Consider the following 17,698-nt stretch of genomic DNA (forward strand, 5'->3'; position numbering starts at 1 on the left):
AAAAAAAGAGAGAGAGAGCGAGAAGACTGACTGACGTATGTGCTGTTTGGTGGAAAAATCAGAACAGCTGGTGTCGCCTGGAGCAGGACAGCGTAAGGGGTGTGAATTCAAGGGGGACATGACCGCTAACTTTCCTTTTGGGGGGTCGGGGGAAAGAAAGAAAGAAAGAATCACGTGGTGGAGGAGTGTAGGGCAGGTGATCTTTTGGGGCTCTCTGGTTCACCAAGACCTCTAATTCTGACCCTCTCTAGACTAAGAATGACAAATTGTTCACCAGGAGAAAAACCCGAGTGACGCTGTCGGAGCCGGCTGCTCATTTGAAAGCGCGCTCTGGCTAGAAATCGCAAACAGTTGCGCCTCTGCCGAGCACTGGGTGGTTTCCTCCTATTGCGCGCGCACACACACACAACTCCTTGGGGTTCTTCTTCGCGTCACACGTGGGCTGGCAGCTCAAAGCCCGGGGCTGGGAGGCAGACCCGTGGCCGCCTTTCCCATAGACTTTGCCCTCCATCAAGCAAAACTCCCGCTGACTACGACAGGGAAAGCAGTCCCTGTAGGCGTCCAAATCGCTTCACCGCCCCGTGCCTCGGGTTCCAACACCCAGTTCCACACGGCTCGGTACAAAGGCTGCTGCATCTAGCTACCTGCGGTTTAACTGCGGTCTTCCTGGCACGAGAAGGAAACTAACCCCCGGTTAGCAAAAGCCTGATTGCTTCCTTGAAGTCAGATGAGCTCCTGCTATCTCCTATCGCCTTGCGATCATATAGGTGGCGCTCCTCCCCTGCTAAATGCTCCCCTAGCGCCAGCCAGATCGCCTTGCACAAGCCAGCAATCCCATAAAACCATTGGGGATATCAGCTCAGGCGCCAGGTGAGTAATAGACAGGATAATCCAGAGAGATTGCGCGCCGTTTACCTCTATCCACAAGCGCCACAATGGTTACTCATTAACGTTACTATATACAAATAAGATACACACGAGATAAAGCCATTTGCAAGTCAGAATTACACCTGTGGTGCATAACTCTTCCCTTGTGGGGCCTGGGTCTTCGCTTGCCCGAATAGGAAAAGAGCAAACAGGCAAGGGAAAGTTGCCCTTACTTCTGATCTCCAGGTGTGAGGTTTGAAGATTCCCCCCAGCGTTCCTGGGGCCATCAGCGGGACTCAGCCATTTTGCTAAGGGCTAGTTAGATATCTCAGTTCCACTGAGACATTTGGGGCGATCTGCTAATCAATGAGCCCAGAGGCAGCGGGGAAGGGGTCGGACAAGTACAACTGCTTTACACCAGACATCAACAGCGAGTCTCACTCTTCGCCCCAAACCCTCGCCCTGAAAATATTTCTCAATTGCTCAGTGCAAGCAGGCATCACAAAAAGAAGCAACACAAATCCACGAGCCCCAAAGTAAAATTACTCTTACACCGCTTCTGTGTAGCACAGAAATTGACGGATAAGCCAAGTTCTTTTACACACATGCTCCTCTAGCCCTACACCTCGGCTTCAGCGAGACGTTCACACGAGGCGAAAAGGATGGCTTTTCCAATACACTTTTTATGCATCCATTATTGCACACGTCAGGAGCAGCTCGTTAATAGCCCTGAACATCTAGCTCGAATGGTGATAGACGCTGCTTTAAGTTTCTTCAGCAGTAGCTGTGCGGGTAACATACAGCTTCTGGGTCTGTAGTCATTCCCAGCCAACAGCCTTTCTCCCTAGAAATATTTGGGCCGAAACTGACGCCTTTCGAGCGGGGGGTTTATTAGCTAAATGGTGCATCATTGAAATGACATTTCTTACTAGTCCTCACAACGGGCTTGCAAGAGACCCAAAGAAAAAAAGCGCTCGCTCCTGTCCCTTAATAACGTCAGTGGGTGCCGGTTGAGCCATCCAAATTTAGCACGCAGTGGTTTAAAACAAGCCCATCCACTCAGCTCTCAAATATTAGAAAACAGCCTCCAGTGAATGATCAACTAGAGACAGCTCTGCTAGGAATTTGTGTGTTTGTGTGTGTAAGTGCCATATGTATGTGAACCTGTGTGCAATATGTAGGATGTCTATACAGTGCTTGTGCAGTGTGTGCTTCTGTTAATGGCTTTGTGTCTGCATACAGCTATATGTGTTACTGTTCCTAAAACTCCTGTCAACTTTCTTTCCTCTACTAAGTACAGGGGAAAGTACAGAAAAGTCAACAGTTGGCCTCTAACATTTTGATGTCTTTCCTGTACTATAAAGAAGCAAAAATGTTTTATTGGGGTTCAATTTTAAGAGGGAATGTCCCTTTTCTCTCCAAAACTCCCCATGAACCCCAAAGTGTGACTAACCCCTTTCTTTTGCACGACGTTTTCAGCAGTAGTTCTCCTTAAGGGAAGCGTCCAAGTGCCCATTGCAAAGGGATTTTAATAGGTTTGTAGAAGATTGCTGTGTATATATCCACTTTCACCAACTGGATCTCTGTTTATCTACAAACCACTCAATTCAGAGGCCTTGCAGGGCGGAGGAGGGAGAATAAAAGAGGATACAGCCTGGAAATGGATCCTTATAATATTTATTACTGGCTGGAGATGAATCACTTTCCAATATATGGGCCACTAACTGTTAAAAAAAATCTTTTTAACAAGGAAAAAATATATATATACTGCTTGAGAATGTGATCAAGGAGTTGGCAAATGTACGGAGAGCTGGTGCCAATTTTCTTTATTTCTATTCTTATAACCTCGAAGGCCTGGTGGGGGTAGGTAACTAGAATCTAAACCCAATTATTAAATACTGAATTTGTGTTCCTGCTACAGCCGTTTTATATGTCTTTATTATTATTATTACAACCATAAAAACAGGACAAGTTGGAGGAAGAAAAATGTGTTTTCAGGGCAAATTTAGAATTATCCTACTCCGAAAAACAGACGGAAAGAAATAAAATAGTAATACCACACCACATTATAAGCACTTTACCTGCAAACTTTTGAGGAGACCTTTGCATTAAATTTTAACAGATCTATTCTCTAATTCTTCACTTTTGCTTTATTAATTTATGATGGATAAAAGCAAAGCTGAGCCATTCTCATTAACTTTTCAAATGTCACTTAATATTTTTCCATTAAAAAAACTTGACTGAGTTGCATCTGAATCCACTTTTTAAAAAAAAAAGAAGAAAAAAAAGTGTATTATTAAACAGTTTGGTATTTTCCCAGGAACATTGCAAGTCATCCTTCTCTTTACTGCTTGATTTAAACGAGATCCTTCTCAACTCATTTCACATGGAAGATCTTAGTTTTGATATAGAGCAAGGAAGAGAGAGACAGAAAAGGCAGTATTTTATAAACCCCTCTCTTCTCCCTCCAGTTCAAGTTTTAGGAAAGTTTCTATTAAGGCATTTCACAAAAAGCCCAAAGACATTTCAATAAAAATTTATTGAAACTTCAGTGACTTTTAAAAGGGGTGGGGATTACAGAAAATCCAAGAACTTCTTGACAATTATATAACACAAAGTATACCTTCATTTTTCTTTTAACCAGCTCTGAGCACCTGACTTTCAAGCCATTAAAATATGCACCCACTCAAACAAAGACAACAATAAGCATAACAGTAGTAAAAATCCATTGAGATTTTGACACACCAAGGGAATTGGAAAATAATATCTTTTAAAAAGTAAAGAAAAACCTAGATTCTTCATCTCTCTCTCTCTCTTCCCCCCCCCCCTTTAAAGTCACTGGAGAAGTTGGTTGTCATTTTATTCTTTTTTTTTTTTTTGGAAATTTTATACTGGGAGTAGCACTTTTAACACTGAAAAACAAGGGTTAACCGCTACAATGGCACATTTCTTTCATTCTTTTTTAAGTTCATTGATTTTTTTTCTTCTTTTTCTTTTGCATTCAGCTCTTTTTTTAAAAAAATCAGTTAAGTTTTTGCATGGTGGTGAACCAAAATAAAAGTGATCACTTATCATTAGGGTATATTTGGTTGGTTTGTTGGTTTTAGGTGTATTTTTAAAGGAAGTATGAACTGGAAAATGACTAAAACAAAACAGAAAAAAACAGCTGCAGTCATATTTACAGAGATATGTACACTGTCAATAAATTAAAGTTTAATTTTGAGTATTCATATTCCACTTATTTACAAGTTATCAAATAATTACATAAATACTTTGTTTTAATAATAGTGTCCACTTTTTTCTTCTCATTATGTTTAAACCTTGTTATTGCATATACAGTAAAAGAGGGAAAGCTGTAATAAACCTACAGTCAAGCTACAGAGGTTTAGATAAAATATTTTTTCCCTTTCCAGCTACATTTTTTATTTTTGTTGCTACAAAGGGGAAGGGTGGGAAGAAAGGGGTAAGGATCATATTTTTTATTTGTTTTTTAATTTTTATCCCTGGGATTTTTAACAAGCATCCAAAAATAAAACAAAAAACCCCCAAAAGCGGACTACTATGGAACATGCAAAAAGCCGTAAGGTGGCTTTGAGACATCACAATAATATGTCAAAAGACACAGCTTCCCTTAATATAGACTAACAAGAGCTATATTTAATAACCCAGCCCAAAAAACAATATTGAAAGAACTGATATGCAAGTTACTTACACATTTTTTAGAAAAAAAAATCACTTGTCTTACTTTATTTTTAATCCATATGTTTGTTTGCTTGCTTTACACATTGAAGAAAAGAAATAAACACCACCCACACAACCACCTCTCTGGCCTACATGTCATTGCTGTGACCAGCATGATCTTTGATAGCAGCTTTCAAACCAGCTCTTCCACCTCCAGGCCCCCACCCCTTCTCCTTCGCCCCTTTCAAGATACGTTTTGCTGATAAGCCAGGGCAGTCCGCAGAAAGCTGGGCTGGACCATGTGGTTTCCTTCAAACAAAGTGCACTGCGAGAGTGATTTGAAATGAGACAATAAAGGGGAACCCCCCTGTTCACCCACTCTTCCCCCCTCCCGCCCCTCGAGTGGAAGGGGGTGCAGTGGAGAGGGGACAATACTAAGGAGACCCACTCCTGGATCTGTCTTGCTTGGATTCGAGTCCACTCACTAGACGCTGGATGTTCTGCAGTTCGCTGGTCGCTTCCTTTTCAGAACAGAGTTTGGGCGACAGGGACACGGAGCCCGAGGAGAGCGTTGAGGACCTGCTGTTGAGTTCCGAGCCCGAGTCCAACGCTACTGAAGCGGGGCTAGCTGCCAGGTTGCTCGATTTGCCCTCCCCTGTGCTGCTGGCCCCGGTGGGCAGGGCAGTGGGCAGCACGCTGCTGCTGTCCGGCAGGGGCACGGGCATGGAGTAGGGGCTGTACCTCAATCGAGGGCGGACCGCGCTGAGGAAAGGGTGCCGGTGCACCGAGCTGGTGGCTGCGGAGGAGGCGGCGGCCGCAGCTGCCATGTAGGTGTAGGGGTATGGAAAGAGGCTTCCGAAGGGAGACATGGCCAGGCCCTGCGAAGAGAAAAACAGAAGCAAAAGGGGTTGGGGGGGAGAGAAACTGTCAGTGGTTTTTCACCCTTGGTCCATGTTCCCATGCAGCCCAGAGAGCCGGAGAGAAAACACACCGCTCCCCCAGCCGGCCACAAATCACCTCCCTGGCTGGGGAGCTCTGGGGTCTGTGTTATGGAACAGGAGACACACACACACAGACCTGCATGTCCAAGGCAGAGCAGCCGGGAGTGTGAGAATTTACACCCAGAGCAGATCAGGCCTGGGCAAAGGGCACAGCCAGGCCGCCATTTGCAAGCCCCAAAGTGGAGTCACTTCAATTCATTTGGAAACACCTCCCAGGCTTTCCACAAAAGGTGCTGATCACCTATTCAAACCACTGGGCCCAAGGCCTCTGAAAATCAGGCCATTGACACAGCAATGCGAGTGCTGAAGTTTAGGCACCGAGATCCCTAATGGAAATTAGTGGAGATTCCCCCCCCCTCTTTTTTTTCTACCCAACCATCTTTTTATTTTACTTTCGAGAGCCCTACAGTCTCTTTCATCGCTGACTGATGAATTTCAAATAGCACCGATTCCCCCCACCCTTCAGATCACCAAATTCACGGCGCTTCTTTCAAACAAACACCTCAAACTTGAGGTTAGTAAGGATGACTGGAAGTAAGGAAGCCACGGAGCTTGGAAGGGAACCAGATCTAGATCAAACACACTGCACACAAGTTTCCCAGGGGGAAATAAAAATGAAAGACTAAAAAAAGAGACAAAGACCCCCCCCTTTTTTTTTTCTATCCTAGGTTAATTTTTATACAACCTGGTGCTTTCAACCCGTTGCAATTTTGTAAAACCGCTCCCTACCGGGGTGGGGGGGGTGGTTCTGACTCTGTTCTTAGTTGCAGGGGTGTAAATCAGAAGTCAGAACCCAGTGTAAACGAAAGGCGACTCAGACCCCTTGGGTGCTCAGGGAAGGCAGAGCAGGGGAGGGAACGGAACCCCAGCCCAGCAGCACCCTGAGAGTGCCCGGGTTAGGAAGGGCAGGCCTGGGGGATACCTGAGAGGCCAGGACGTGCTGTTGGAGATGAAACGGTAGCGCAGCTGCCGACGCCCCAGAAAGTCCTTGAGCCGCCGCTGTGGCCATCACCGTGCTTTCCAGTCCGCTGACCCCGGCCGATGCCCCGGACACGGTGGCCAGCAAGGGGCCCATGCCGGCGGCCATGCTGGAGAAGGCTCCCCCCATGGCGAACTGACTAGGGTGCAGGAGGAACGGGTGCCCGCTGCCCAGGGGGTTGAAGAACTGCTGGCCGGCCAAGCCGTGGGGGAAGCCGAGGTTCTGCAGGGGGCCCTGGCTCAGATGCGCCGGGCTGTCCGTCTGAACCGTGAGCGGGGCGAAGGGGTCCTTGCTCAGCAGCCGGGACTCGTCCACCTTCGGGGCGTCCCTGAGGGGGCTTTTGAGCTCCTCGCTGCCCAGGCCTCTGGTGCTGGAGGAAATGGTGGCTGGGCTGTGCCTGGAGTCAGGGGGGGCTTTCTCAGTCCGGCTGGGGCCTTCCCTGCTCTTGCCGCCCGCCGAGTCGGTGGAGAAGAAGGGCGCTTTGGCCGGGCTGCCGCCCTTCTCCCGGGGGTCTTCCGCCGCCGCCGTGGTGGTGCTGATCTTGCCAGAGTCGCTGGCCTCCGGCAGCTGCTGCTCATCTTTGCTCTCGGCGTCGCTCTCCGCCTCGCTGGGGCACAGGTCTGAAAGGCAAAGGAGCAGGCGCTATTGCATAGTCCTGGCCCTGCCAGAGAGCACCTCTCTGGGCGCTCCCCTGTCCTAGGGCTGGGGGAATATTCCGTGCAAGCCTGAACTCAAAACAGAGCGAATCCTTCCACTCCAATCAGCAGAGGAACAACAGACACGTGCGTATGGCAAACTACCCCAAACTGAACGTGCCTAGGGCCAGACGCCTTCCTCTCACTTACACCGGGGTAAATCCGAATTAGCTGCCACATAAATCTGTATTGGAACTCGGAGCAGGTCGTGGCGCGCATTGTGTGTGTATACCAAGCAATATCCTCGTTTTCCTATTCAAATGTAATTAAACAGGGGGTTTTAAAAATAACGTTATGGGATTTTTGTTTGTTTCTAAATCACTTTCTGCAGCTTTCAGATCCCCCCCCCCCCCCAGGTTTAAAGACAGGAAACCCGCTGCAGGCTTTGAACAAACTCCTTCCCTCCTATCCCCAACCCCCACCCCTCCTGGCCCTGCATAAGATTCCTGGGTATTTTATCTCCTAACCTAAGGGCAACCTCCAGGTGTTAAGATCGAGTCTGATTTTCAGATCCTCTCCCACCTCCACCTCGGCACGACTTTAAACCACAAAATAAATAAAACAAAATAGGGAGGGGGGGGATTGAAAAAGAAATCCAATGTCTTGGCCAACAAAACAGAAAGCCCACGGAAGATTTCAAAACCACCGCCGAGAAAAGGAGAAGAAAAATAAATCCACCGCGATTTTTTCTGCAAGAAAGTAGGATTTTATAAAGGGGGGCTGGGGAAAGAGCCTGCCTTTAATAACAGATTGAAACATGAATATTAATGGCCTGGCTCCAGTTTTGAACTTTTGCCCCGTGGTCTGCCTTTGCTCCCTTGACTCAGGGCTGGCTCCTTTCTGAACCACTGGGAGGGGGAAGGGGGGGAAAGAGAGAGAGAGAGAGAGATTCAGAGCACAGCAGCAGAAGAAAAAAAGCGAGGGAGGGGTGGGGAAGAGAAGTGGGTCTGTATATCTAAAGAGCCTTTAGCGGATGTATGTTCAAAATCATCTGCTTCGCTGTAGCCAGAAGTCTGGCCAGGAGCGAAACTTCTCCTTCACGCCCAAAGGAAAACAACAACAACAACAACCCAGAGCCGGTCTCTGGCGTAGGGATCTCGAAGGTGCGTGCGGGGAAGGAGCCTCACCTTTCAGGTTGGATGTGCCCACCGCAGACACGGCGGGGGACGAGGACTGAGCGAAGCACTTAAAGGCGGTCTGCTCGCTAGAGGACTCATCCGAGGTGCCGTTCTCCTTTTTCTGCCTCTCGTCATAAGCTCTCATGGACTGCAAGGTCAGCTGCTTTCTGGGGGGACAGCGAGGGAGCAGAACCTCTTCAGGGGGCTTTTTCGCTCACCCAGGACTTCAGTGAACTTGCTAAGTAGCACAACTGCCCGTCTGCACCCCGCCACCCCCTTCTGGCCGTGCAGCATGATGGGGGCCACGGAATCTTTGCATTAATAATGACTTTGTAAATTTCAATTTTCCCCCCCGTGTGTTTGGTGGGGATTGGGTCACATTTATTACGGAGGAATACATTTTTTTGCAGGCAGAATTAAAACGCTCCGGATTGTCTGCTAATGAGAAGAGATTCTTGGAAGCTGTTAGCATCAGTACTTAGCTAGGGCAGAGTATTAAATAAATGAGGAGGAAAAAAATAATTCCCATGCGATTAGCTTTTAAAATGTTAGGATGTTCCTGGGATATCAGGCAACTTAATGGTTGCTAAGATTGCTAGGAAGTGGTTATTTTGCTAGGTACTTTATGTAATCTTTTCACCAGCAATTAACCCGGAGTGAAATCTATTTATATTTAGAGAGAAATTAGAAATAATTTCCGTCTTGTGGCTTCAGTGTGGGTTTTGTTTTCACACTCTGCTGGGGCGGGGGGGAGGGTTAAAGAACCAATATTTTTCATCTTGAAAATTGATCTGAAATTGATAAAATACCACCTCCCCAGTTAAATAAAAAGCCTCTCTGTTAGGGCATTAAAACAAGTCTGTTGCCACAATAAAAATGCTTTGTGTGCTTCTATATAAAATACTAACTACTCCTACTTCATAGAAATAAAAAAATGTCCTAGACAATTTTATAATCAGGGTGCCATCTCTATAAAAGAGATGTATTATATTTGCTCTTCAGTATAGACAGGGGTTTTTAACACCCCTAGGAAGATATATACTATGGCATGTATTTAACCGTGGGCTCTCAAATCTATACTTCATTCCTCCTATTTTTCAAAGCCAGCTGCAAACACATGCTTTAATATCCTTCTCTTTTAAGAGAGATTTCTATCCTTGCCCGTATGTCATTTTCTTAAGATACCAATGCCACTTCTCATATCAATCCAATGCAATGCAATATGGAAAATAAAAGTTAAAACACAATCGAATCACCCGCAATCTGTTTTGCTTTATGAAACAAACTCTCCTTATTCAATCTGGCGGGGGGAAGGGACTAGTTTGGAGCAAGCTGGAAGTTATCTTGACCTCTGGACATGTTCTAAAGTTGGCAAAATAGAAAGAGCAGGACAGGACAACTTTTCAGACTTACCTTTTCTCCCTCCTTCCATTCCCGGTGTCGCGAAAACCTTTGGCAAAGGGATTGTTGTCAATTTTTAATTGGGTTATCTAAAGAAAGAAAAAAGGTGGGGAGAGGCCACAAAGTAAGCCACCTATATTTTCAAAATCTCCTCCTTCCCCTGCAATACATACAGCAGGAGGGTTTCCTCTTCAAGAGACACAGCGCATAAATCAATACGCGGAGGGGCAAAGATTTTTGCCTTGGCAGGGGCAAGCAGATGACGTGGTGGATCTATACGTTTGAATACTCTGGCTTTGCACAGTTCTAAAGACACGTTTGTCTCCCCAGTTACACAGACTGGCTTAGTCAAGTCAATCGCATAGAATGGCTCGCCACTGAAAATGCCCAGGGTTGCTAATACCGCTCTGGAAGGAATGTAACTAAAGTAAGTGCACTGCGCTCCATTAAAGTTATGCCCCAGTTTAAACTCTTTAAATGCTATAATTAAACCGCAAACGAATCAGAACCACCCCCTTGCTATATAATAAAGTACTTTATATAGTTATATTGCACAGCGTGCGTTGGGGGGAGGCGAATATAGAGCTGATTTTATTGAAAACGCCTTGTAATGCATCAAGATTTTTTAGATTAAAAAGCACTGGGTTTACCCTTGAAAACATTTGTTTTCGCTTATCCGCTTTACATTTTTAAAGCCTGTTTAAAGAATCGGTGGGGCCCGGGAGATCTTAAAGAGACACTGGGCAGATTTAAGCCCCCCTCCAAGTTTGCGGCGTGCCTGTAAATACGAGGCGCGGAGTTTACACTAGAAAAATGCACCAAGGGTTTCATTTACAAAATCGGGTAAGAGGGACGGGTATTTCATTTATTGATTGCAAACCCAACAACCTCCGCTTAGAGAGCAAAGCAGCTCCCTACAGCATAACTTATGCCTTCTGTTTGGATTCCCTGAACTCTGCGTGGTATCTCCTCGGTCTATAAAGTTAAACCCAGCACTTATCGATTGCACGAAACTAACAAAGGTCTGGCTAGGTGAGTCGTGGAATGTGCGTTCTGACCTCTCGGGCAAGATCGCCAAGATAGAGCAGGAGGCGAGGGGCACTTTGCCTCCATTACAATAGGCTTTACACACACTTTCATGGCAATGAGACAAGTACATTTAGTTCTATTCTGCAACGAAGTCAGGCTCCGCTGACGGCTCCAAGCGAGCACCGCTGCTAGCAAGTCCCAGTGCAAAATCCAGCCTCATCTCGCCTGCATACATTTCCCTTCGATTTCTTTACAAAAAAAGCACGCTTGCGGAACCAGTGTAAACCCCCCTTCCCCCAAATGACAAATCGCTCTTTAAAATAGAATAATTAGGGGGTGAGGAATTTCCCTCCAACTTTTAAAATATTCACCTCGTGGGATAATAGAAGGGGGGCACACAAGGATGTACAGATCGCAAAACTGCAGCAACTCAGCCAGGTGCTTTGAATCCAGCACTTTCTAGTTTAACAAAAGAAGTTATAACGTGTGTGTGTGGGGGGGGGGGAGATAAAAAACCGCCAGTTTTGGTTCTTTGGTTCCCGAGCCCTGTCTCGTTGTCCTAAATTCAGCATTCACCAATCTGCCACATACAACTCCTTGGGTGCAACCGATCCACTGGCAGCCTGGAAAGCAGAAGTCTGGCGCGCTACAACTTTTGTCCACACTGGCTCGTTCAGCCCTTAAAGCTAAACTCTGCTAGAGAGCTTCCCTGATCAGAACCTATCCCCCCCCCCACCACCGAATCAATAATAACAGTAATAAAAACACTGCCGGACAGAAATAATAATAGAAAGCAAAGGTGCTTTCCAGCCTTATCCCCAGTGTTGTTAAAGGAGGTAAACTGGTGCAAAGGCCAAAGGCAATGCAAAAGACAGCACCCGCGCTGGCCTGTCTTTCTAAACACCGATCGGATTGAAAGTCATCCCCCTCCCCCCCACACACACACCGACCCTGTTACTCGTATTTAATCCACACCGAAAACACAGATACCCTCCCTCACGTGCACACTCAGTGTAAACCCTCCCGTTTGAAATAACATTTCCAAGGCAAATTGAACGCGCGATATTAGGAGCCTTGTTTGCACTGCAAAAAATGCGGGCAGACTTCCTGATTTTCCAAGCAACAATGCACCAGAAAAGCTGTATTAAAAGCCAGAGCACGTAAAAGGACTCGCCTTACCTTATCATTCTGGTATGCGGTCACCGCGATGAATTCAGTTTCGGGGAATACATAGGTTCTGAACGTACTGTAGGGCAGCTTCAGTATGTCGTTGGCTCGGACAATATGGAATCTCGGTTGGTATTTGTGCATGGAGTTTAAAATGGTCTGCAATCGCGGGGGGAGGAGGGACACAGTTAGATACAAAAACAACAACAACCGGACTTACAAGAGTGATCGGTTGTGAGGATGAATTTGTTCCCTCTCCTTTCCCAACGCACACCTTACAGTCCCCCACACGTTGCCAGCTACACTCCTCAGTTTTCAATTAATATACCTCTCTCTATGCATTTTGAAATCGACCAGCATTTTGGCAGCCGATGGAGGAGGGGGAGAATCGTTTGCGATAAGGACAAAATGTATTTTAATTTAAAAAACAATCAGGGGCCTTAGTTGTAACTAATTGGCGGCCCCAATCCACTTAAGGCCTTCTGCGAAGAGCAAAAATTTATCATCTAATCAAATCACAGCCAGCAAATGCAATCTTCACAACATTAGAGATTCCCCAACTCCCCTGCTCCTATGCAGTCTTCCCAAGGAGAGAGAGAAGATCATTTAACTTCTTTTAGCACTTATCAGCCTATTTGTTTGATTTAATTATTAAGTTAGTTTTTATCACTGCACACCCAGTAAATGTAATGGAGTGGGTAGAAATGAATGGGCCCCTTGACCTCTCATTTTTGTGTCTGTTTATTTTCTCTCTGACTTGCATTATAGTATCTTGATTCATATATATTTAAATGTTTGCATTCCCGGGCATTTAAACCCTTTATACACGTCCTCATATAATTTCCCACAGTAAAAATGTGATCATCTCTATTTTAAAGCCAATGTTGCCTCCAATCAGTTTCTCGATGTACCAAGATTGAAATTAGTATATTCATCAAAAGGGAAATAAATAAATTACATCATAAGCTGGATACGTGGGTGTTACAGAGGAGGGTTTTTTTTTAAATTATTATTTCCACAAATCTATTCTTTATCGGGTTAAAATCAATGCAAAAGCTGCTTCTTTCTTTTTAATCTTTTTTCTTTTTTTCCCCCTCTTTGAAACCCCCTCCTGCAATATTCCAGATCTGTTCGATTATGTACGCTTCACCCTCTTTGCAAACTCAGTGGTTGGTTCTGTTGCAAATTGTATTATGTGGGGGTGGGAGGGAAGGCATGAAAGAAGAAGTAAGAGAAGAATCAAAAGGAAAAGGAACTTACAAATCCATGCTTGTCAGAAATATTGTTAGTCAGTTTAAGTTTGTGGAAAGTGACGACTTTGGACATCCATTGTTCTCCTGTAGCCGGACTGTCCGGGTGGATGTACATTCTCTTTGGCATTTCAGGGTCAGCTTTGCCGGCTACCATCCACCGGGAATTATGGAATTTATATCTACAATCATCAGCCGCCACAATATCCATCAATAAAATGTACTTGGCCTTTTTATCCAGCCCCGTGCATCTCACTTTAAATGGAGGAAACATTCTCCTAGGGATATAGAGAGGAACAGGCAGACAGAAAAAAGACAAGATAAAAAACAACATACAAACAAAAAAGAACACCCCCCCCCCACACACACACACTATAAACGCCTATATCCCGGTGCCATTTCAACCAGTAATTTCATGTCTCAATAGCAAAAGGCTCTGAAATAAACACGATTTACCACCACCACCCCCGAAAGTGTTTTTTTTTTCAATCGCTTAGAGGTTTCAAGAGAAAATTCTTCCTCAAAAAAGCATGTGTTGAGGATGGGTATATTTCCCTATAATCGCCACACATTCCCCGCCCTCCACTCCCAAACTTCAAAGCCTGACATAGCATTTGGATCTTGCAGCGATTTGTATTTATTTGATTTTATTTCCCTGAGTGCTACACAAAGGAACATGGGAAGCCATTGGTTAATGTGTAAATGTTCTGCATCTTTAGGAGTCATTCCCTTAGCTATGGGGGCGAAACAAGATTTCTGCTGGGGCCGGAAGAGAGCCACAATGTTCTACATAAGTGTGAAATTCAGAATCCAATAATGTCTCCATGCAGGAGAACATATCTGAGCAGGGCTCCTTGCAAACCACATTCCCCTATGCTCCCATGTCCAGTTCTAAACTGCAACAGGATACCACAAATTTGCTGTTTATTATACCAAGTGGTTGGCATTCAGCAATCTTCACTTAAAAGGAAACACATGACTTTGCAACAAATAAGAAGTATCTAATACTCTTCAATCTTTCATGCAAAAGTTTGGCCACAGAAAAAAGGGGGGAGGCGGTAGTGTCTATAGGGACAATTTTCTCCCGCTCTCAGTTCTTTTGTGGCTATACAATCTACAAGTCATGCAACAAAAAACCCCTATAAATTAAATCTTACTATTATACGCATTGTAGGGTTACTTCTCAGGAATGGTTCGTTAAGAATTATTTGCTCTTGCAGATTACATATGAATTAGAAGTGTTTATAATAAAATACAATTAAGTACGATTAATTGTGTGTGTATATATGTATGTATATATATATATATATAACGCATATGCGTGTGTTATTAGTATACACATTATATAATACTCACACATATAACATACTCACATTCATATTTAATATACGTCTGTGTGTGCACTCATAAATGAAGGAAGATAGATAGATAGATAGATAGATAGATAATATACACACACATCAATGTATATATTCTAGGATACCAAAATTGCTCGCAAAACCTTCTCTAGGACAGAAACCTATAACTCTGCTGTGTGTGTAAGATTATTATTTTTTCTTTTTTATCAGGTTATGTATTTCCAAATACCATTAGTCAGCGCAAAAGCTTGCATAGACCACAGTAGAAACACAGACTCATAAGGAAGCAACTGAAAAAGTCAAGTAATTTCATCTAACACTGCTGTATTTACTTCAAGAGCAGAATTATGCCCCCTTTCCCGTTTATAAAGGACATGCAGTAAAGCAGAAATCAAGCCAGTTAGAATCCTAACCAAAATTATTTGTTTCTCTTCTAATATTCCACAAAGTAACACTGAGCTGTTTTCTCACACACACGTGTGTATATTATACACACATATTCACACACACAAAATCAACATCGACTATTGGCGATTCAGAAGCTGAATAGGGGCCCTCCAGCTCTGTCACTTCAGCTGGCTGAAAGTTTTCATAATTCCAGAAGAAACAAGTTTTCTGGAGGAAGTCGCTGACTTTCTTTGGCACTGCATTGTGGGGTGGAGGGGAAGAAAGAGCCAAACACACCAACCTACCTTCCTGATTTAGTGATCACCATTTCTGTGCCCCTTTTGTGGAATTGTTCCCAAAGTTCTTTGGCTTCCAGATGCACTTTGGGGTCATCTTCCACCTCTTCCTCTGGCTCCAGGGTTTTGAGAGGCCTCAGATGAGCTGCCGCCTGGTGACCCAGGGAAGAAAAGGGAATGCCAGTCTCAGCCGCCCCGACTAATTGATCCATAATCGGTTTGGCCAGAGCCCCGGGAAGGGAGAGGGCAGCCGCTCCATTGGGAGGCAAAGCAAGCGCCGGGAAGAAGGGAGGTTGGTGTCCCAGTACTGCGCTCATGGCAAAGTCCGGTGCCCGGTGAGGTAAAAAGGGATGATAAGCCATGCTTGTCCCAGGGATTACTGGATCTCTCATCGGTATACTCATCCACTCCCCCCGAATCTTCTTACTGCTGGAGGAGCCCTGGAGTGGTGTCTAACAGTACATCATGGGGGGGAAAATCACCCCAAACAGGGTGTGTAGGTGGGGGGCGAGATCTACAGACACAGAGTACATGAAACAGAAAAACTACACGCTGCCAGTGGCCCAGTCAGGAGCCATGATCACTCAGGACAGCTTCTCCTGGTGGCGGCGGCTGATTAGTCTTAATTTTTTTTTCCTGAGTGGAAGTTCTTGCATTCAATTTCAACGGATGTAGAAGAAGAAGAAGAAAATCCAAGGATGTCGCCGCTGTGGACACGGGAGCTCCTGGAGCCTGTGTAGGTTTTATTTTCCTCTCCGTCGGTTGCAGAGGTTGAAGGGTCGACGCCGGGTTTTCTTGCTGTGGTTTAGTTTCTTGTTGCGGTGTGGGGGTCCCTTTCCTCCCTTGCACAGCTAGGCTGCAGAACAGAGCCTGGGAAGGGAAGGGGGGATAGAAAAACAAACAAAACTCCCCACAAAACAGAAAAGGACCCCTGGCTTGATCACCCTTCTAGCAAGCAGCAGCTACAAAATTTGCAGTGAAATCTCGCTTCCGTTCCCCCCCCCCCTTCCCCGCAGAGCCTTCGGATGGAGCCCTGATTCCAATAAGAATCTCTTCTTCTTCTTCTTTCCTTTCCTTTCCCCCTTCCCTTCTCTCTCTCTCTCTCTCTCTCTCCCTGCCTTTTTTATTTGGAATTACACCCTGGTCTCCGCTCCGACACACTCCAGCAGAGGGGAGAGAGAGAGAGCGACTTTCAGCTCCAAGAATTCCCTGTGAGCTCTGCTTCCCTTGCACCAGATTGTATGGATGTGTTATGGGTCGCAGGGGAGCTGGAGCCTAGTTGATTGGCTCTTTGACGCTTTCGGACCAATTGTGTGGCTCCATAGGCGTGGTTTTGACAGGTCGGGTGGAGGGGGACAGAGCCGAGTTATAAAAAGAAGGTGTCGGAAACTGTAACGCTGCAGCAAAGCATCACTACTACTCCATGGCGTGTGAATATGTCAACATGATCAGAGGGGAGGGCGCAGCGAGCCACTGGGGAGAGAGCGAGAGAACCGCCTCTAGGTGGCTTCTCCGAGACGAAATCGCCCCCCTACCCCGGCTCGAGCTGCTCCAGCCCTAGAGAAGGGGGGGGGCTGGGAACTGCTCGCCTGTCCCTGGAACAGAGCAGGGCTCCGTACCTCCTTCCCGTTGGCCAGATCTAGGGCTGGCCCGCGCTGGGCATTTTCATTTTCGATTTAGCAGCCGCCTGGCACAGCGGGGTTTGCATTGCCTCGCCGCCTCGCAGGACAATAGCCAGGGCAGGCGCTAAGGGGTCGGGGGGTGGGGGGGGAGCTTGGAGCCGCGCTAACGCTGCCCTGGGAGCGGCACCAGGAGGTGCGCGATTTGCGGCTGCTGGTGAACGGGCCTTAATGACCCGAGTCTCCAGGGGCCGGGGATTGTTGGCCCCAGGCCCGCGTTAGAATTGCAGGGGATACGGTTCCCCAGGACCTCCCATTTCAACACGTTACTCTCCGCCGTGTGCTAGCTTCTCCCTCGTACACACACTGGACTCGAGTTTACAGGCCAGATACAGGGGGTGGCTATAGGCCAGAGACACATGAGGTGGCAGCTGCCCGGTACCAGAGTCAGACCCGGTGAGATCGACTATTCTACGTGCTATGTTCGGATCCAGTCTAATGCAGGGTACGTTACAGACGCGTGCGATAGATGCCCGGTCTCCCCAGGCAATCGCTGTTACACGTGTGTGGAAGGAACAGGGGGCTCCCCTCCTGGCATGAGGTCTGGGCTAACGCCACCTCGAAAGAGGCTCACTCTGAAGGCGAGAGTGTCTCAAGGCCTGGCTCTTGTTCTAAATCTTTTTATCCCTCTATCGCCAAGTCTTGCCGCGGGGGGAGGAGGATATCGGACTCAGGGATCGCCTTTACGACATGCAGTCTCCCGCTCCCTGCTCTTTTCTTCACCCGAGTTTTATCTGCACAGGAATCTTCTAAAGCAAACCGTGAAATCTTGCTCTCCGGCCTGTGATGT

At 46.2% G+C, this 17,698-nt stretch overlaps 1 protein-coding gene across 1 annotated transcript; it reads right to left on the minus strand.

Moving 5' to 3' along the window:
- Positions 1 to 4,060: 4,060 nt before the first annotated feature.
- On the minus strand, positions 4,061 to 16,526 carry TBX3 (T-box transcription factor 3). Its single transcript, XM_029913845.1, has 7 exons — positions 15,239 to 16,526; positions 13,188 to 13,466; positions 11,951 to 12,098; positions 9,755 to 9,831; positions 8,351 to 8,508; positions 6,472 to 7,148; positions 4,061 to 5,426 (listed from the first exon to the last, which is right to left on the minus strand). Exons 1-7 carry the CDS (start codon positions 15,631 to 15,633, stop codon positions 4,983 to 4,985), a joined length of 2,178 nt encoding a protein of 725 aa, XP_029769705.1. The 5' UTR covers positions 15,634 to 16,526; the 3' UTR covers positions 4,061 to 4,982.
- Between the last annotated feature and the right edge of the window lie 1,172 nt (positions 16,527 to 17,698).

The sequence above is a fragment of the Terrapene carolina genome, unplaced genomic scaffold (genome assembly GCF_002925995.2).
Source record: "Terrapene carolina triunguis isolate 2854851 unplaced genomic scaffold, T_m_triunguis-2.0 Scaffold951, whole genome shotgun sequence".
Lineage (NCBI taxonomy): Eukaryota > Metazoa > Chordata > Testudines > Emydidae > Terrapene > Terrapene triunguis.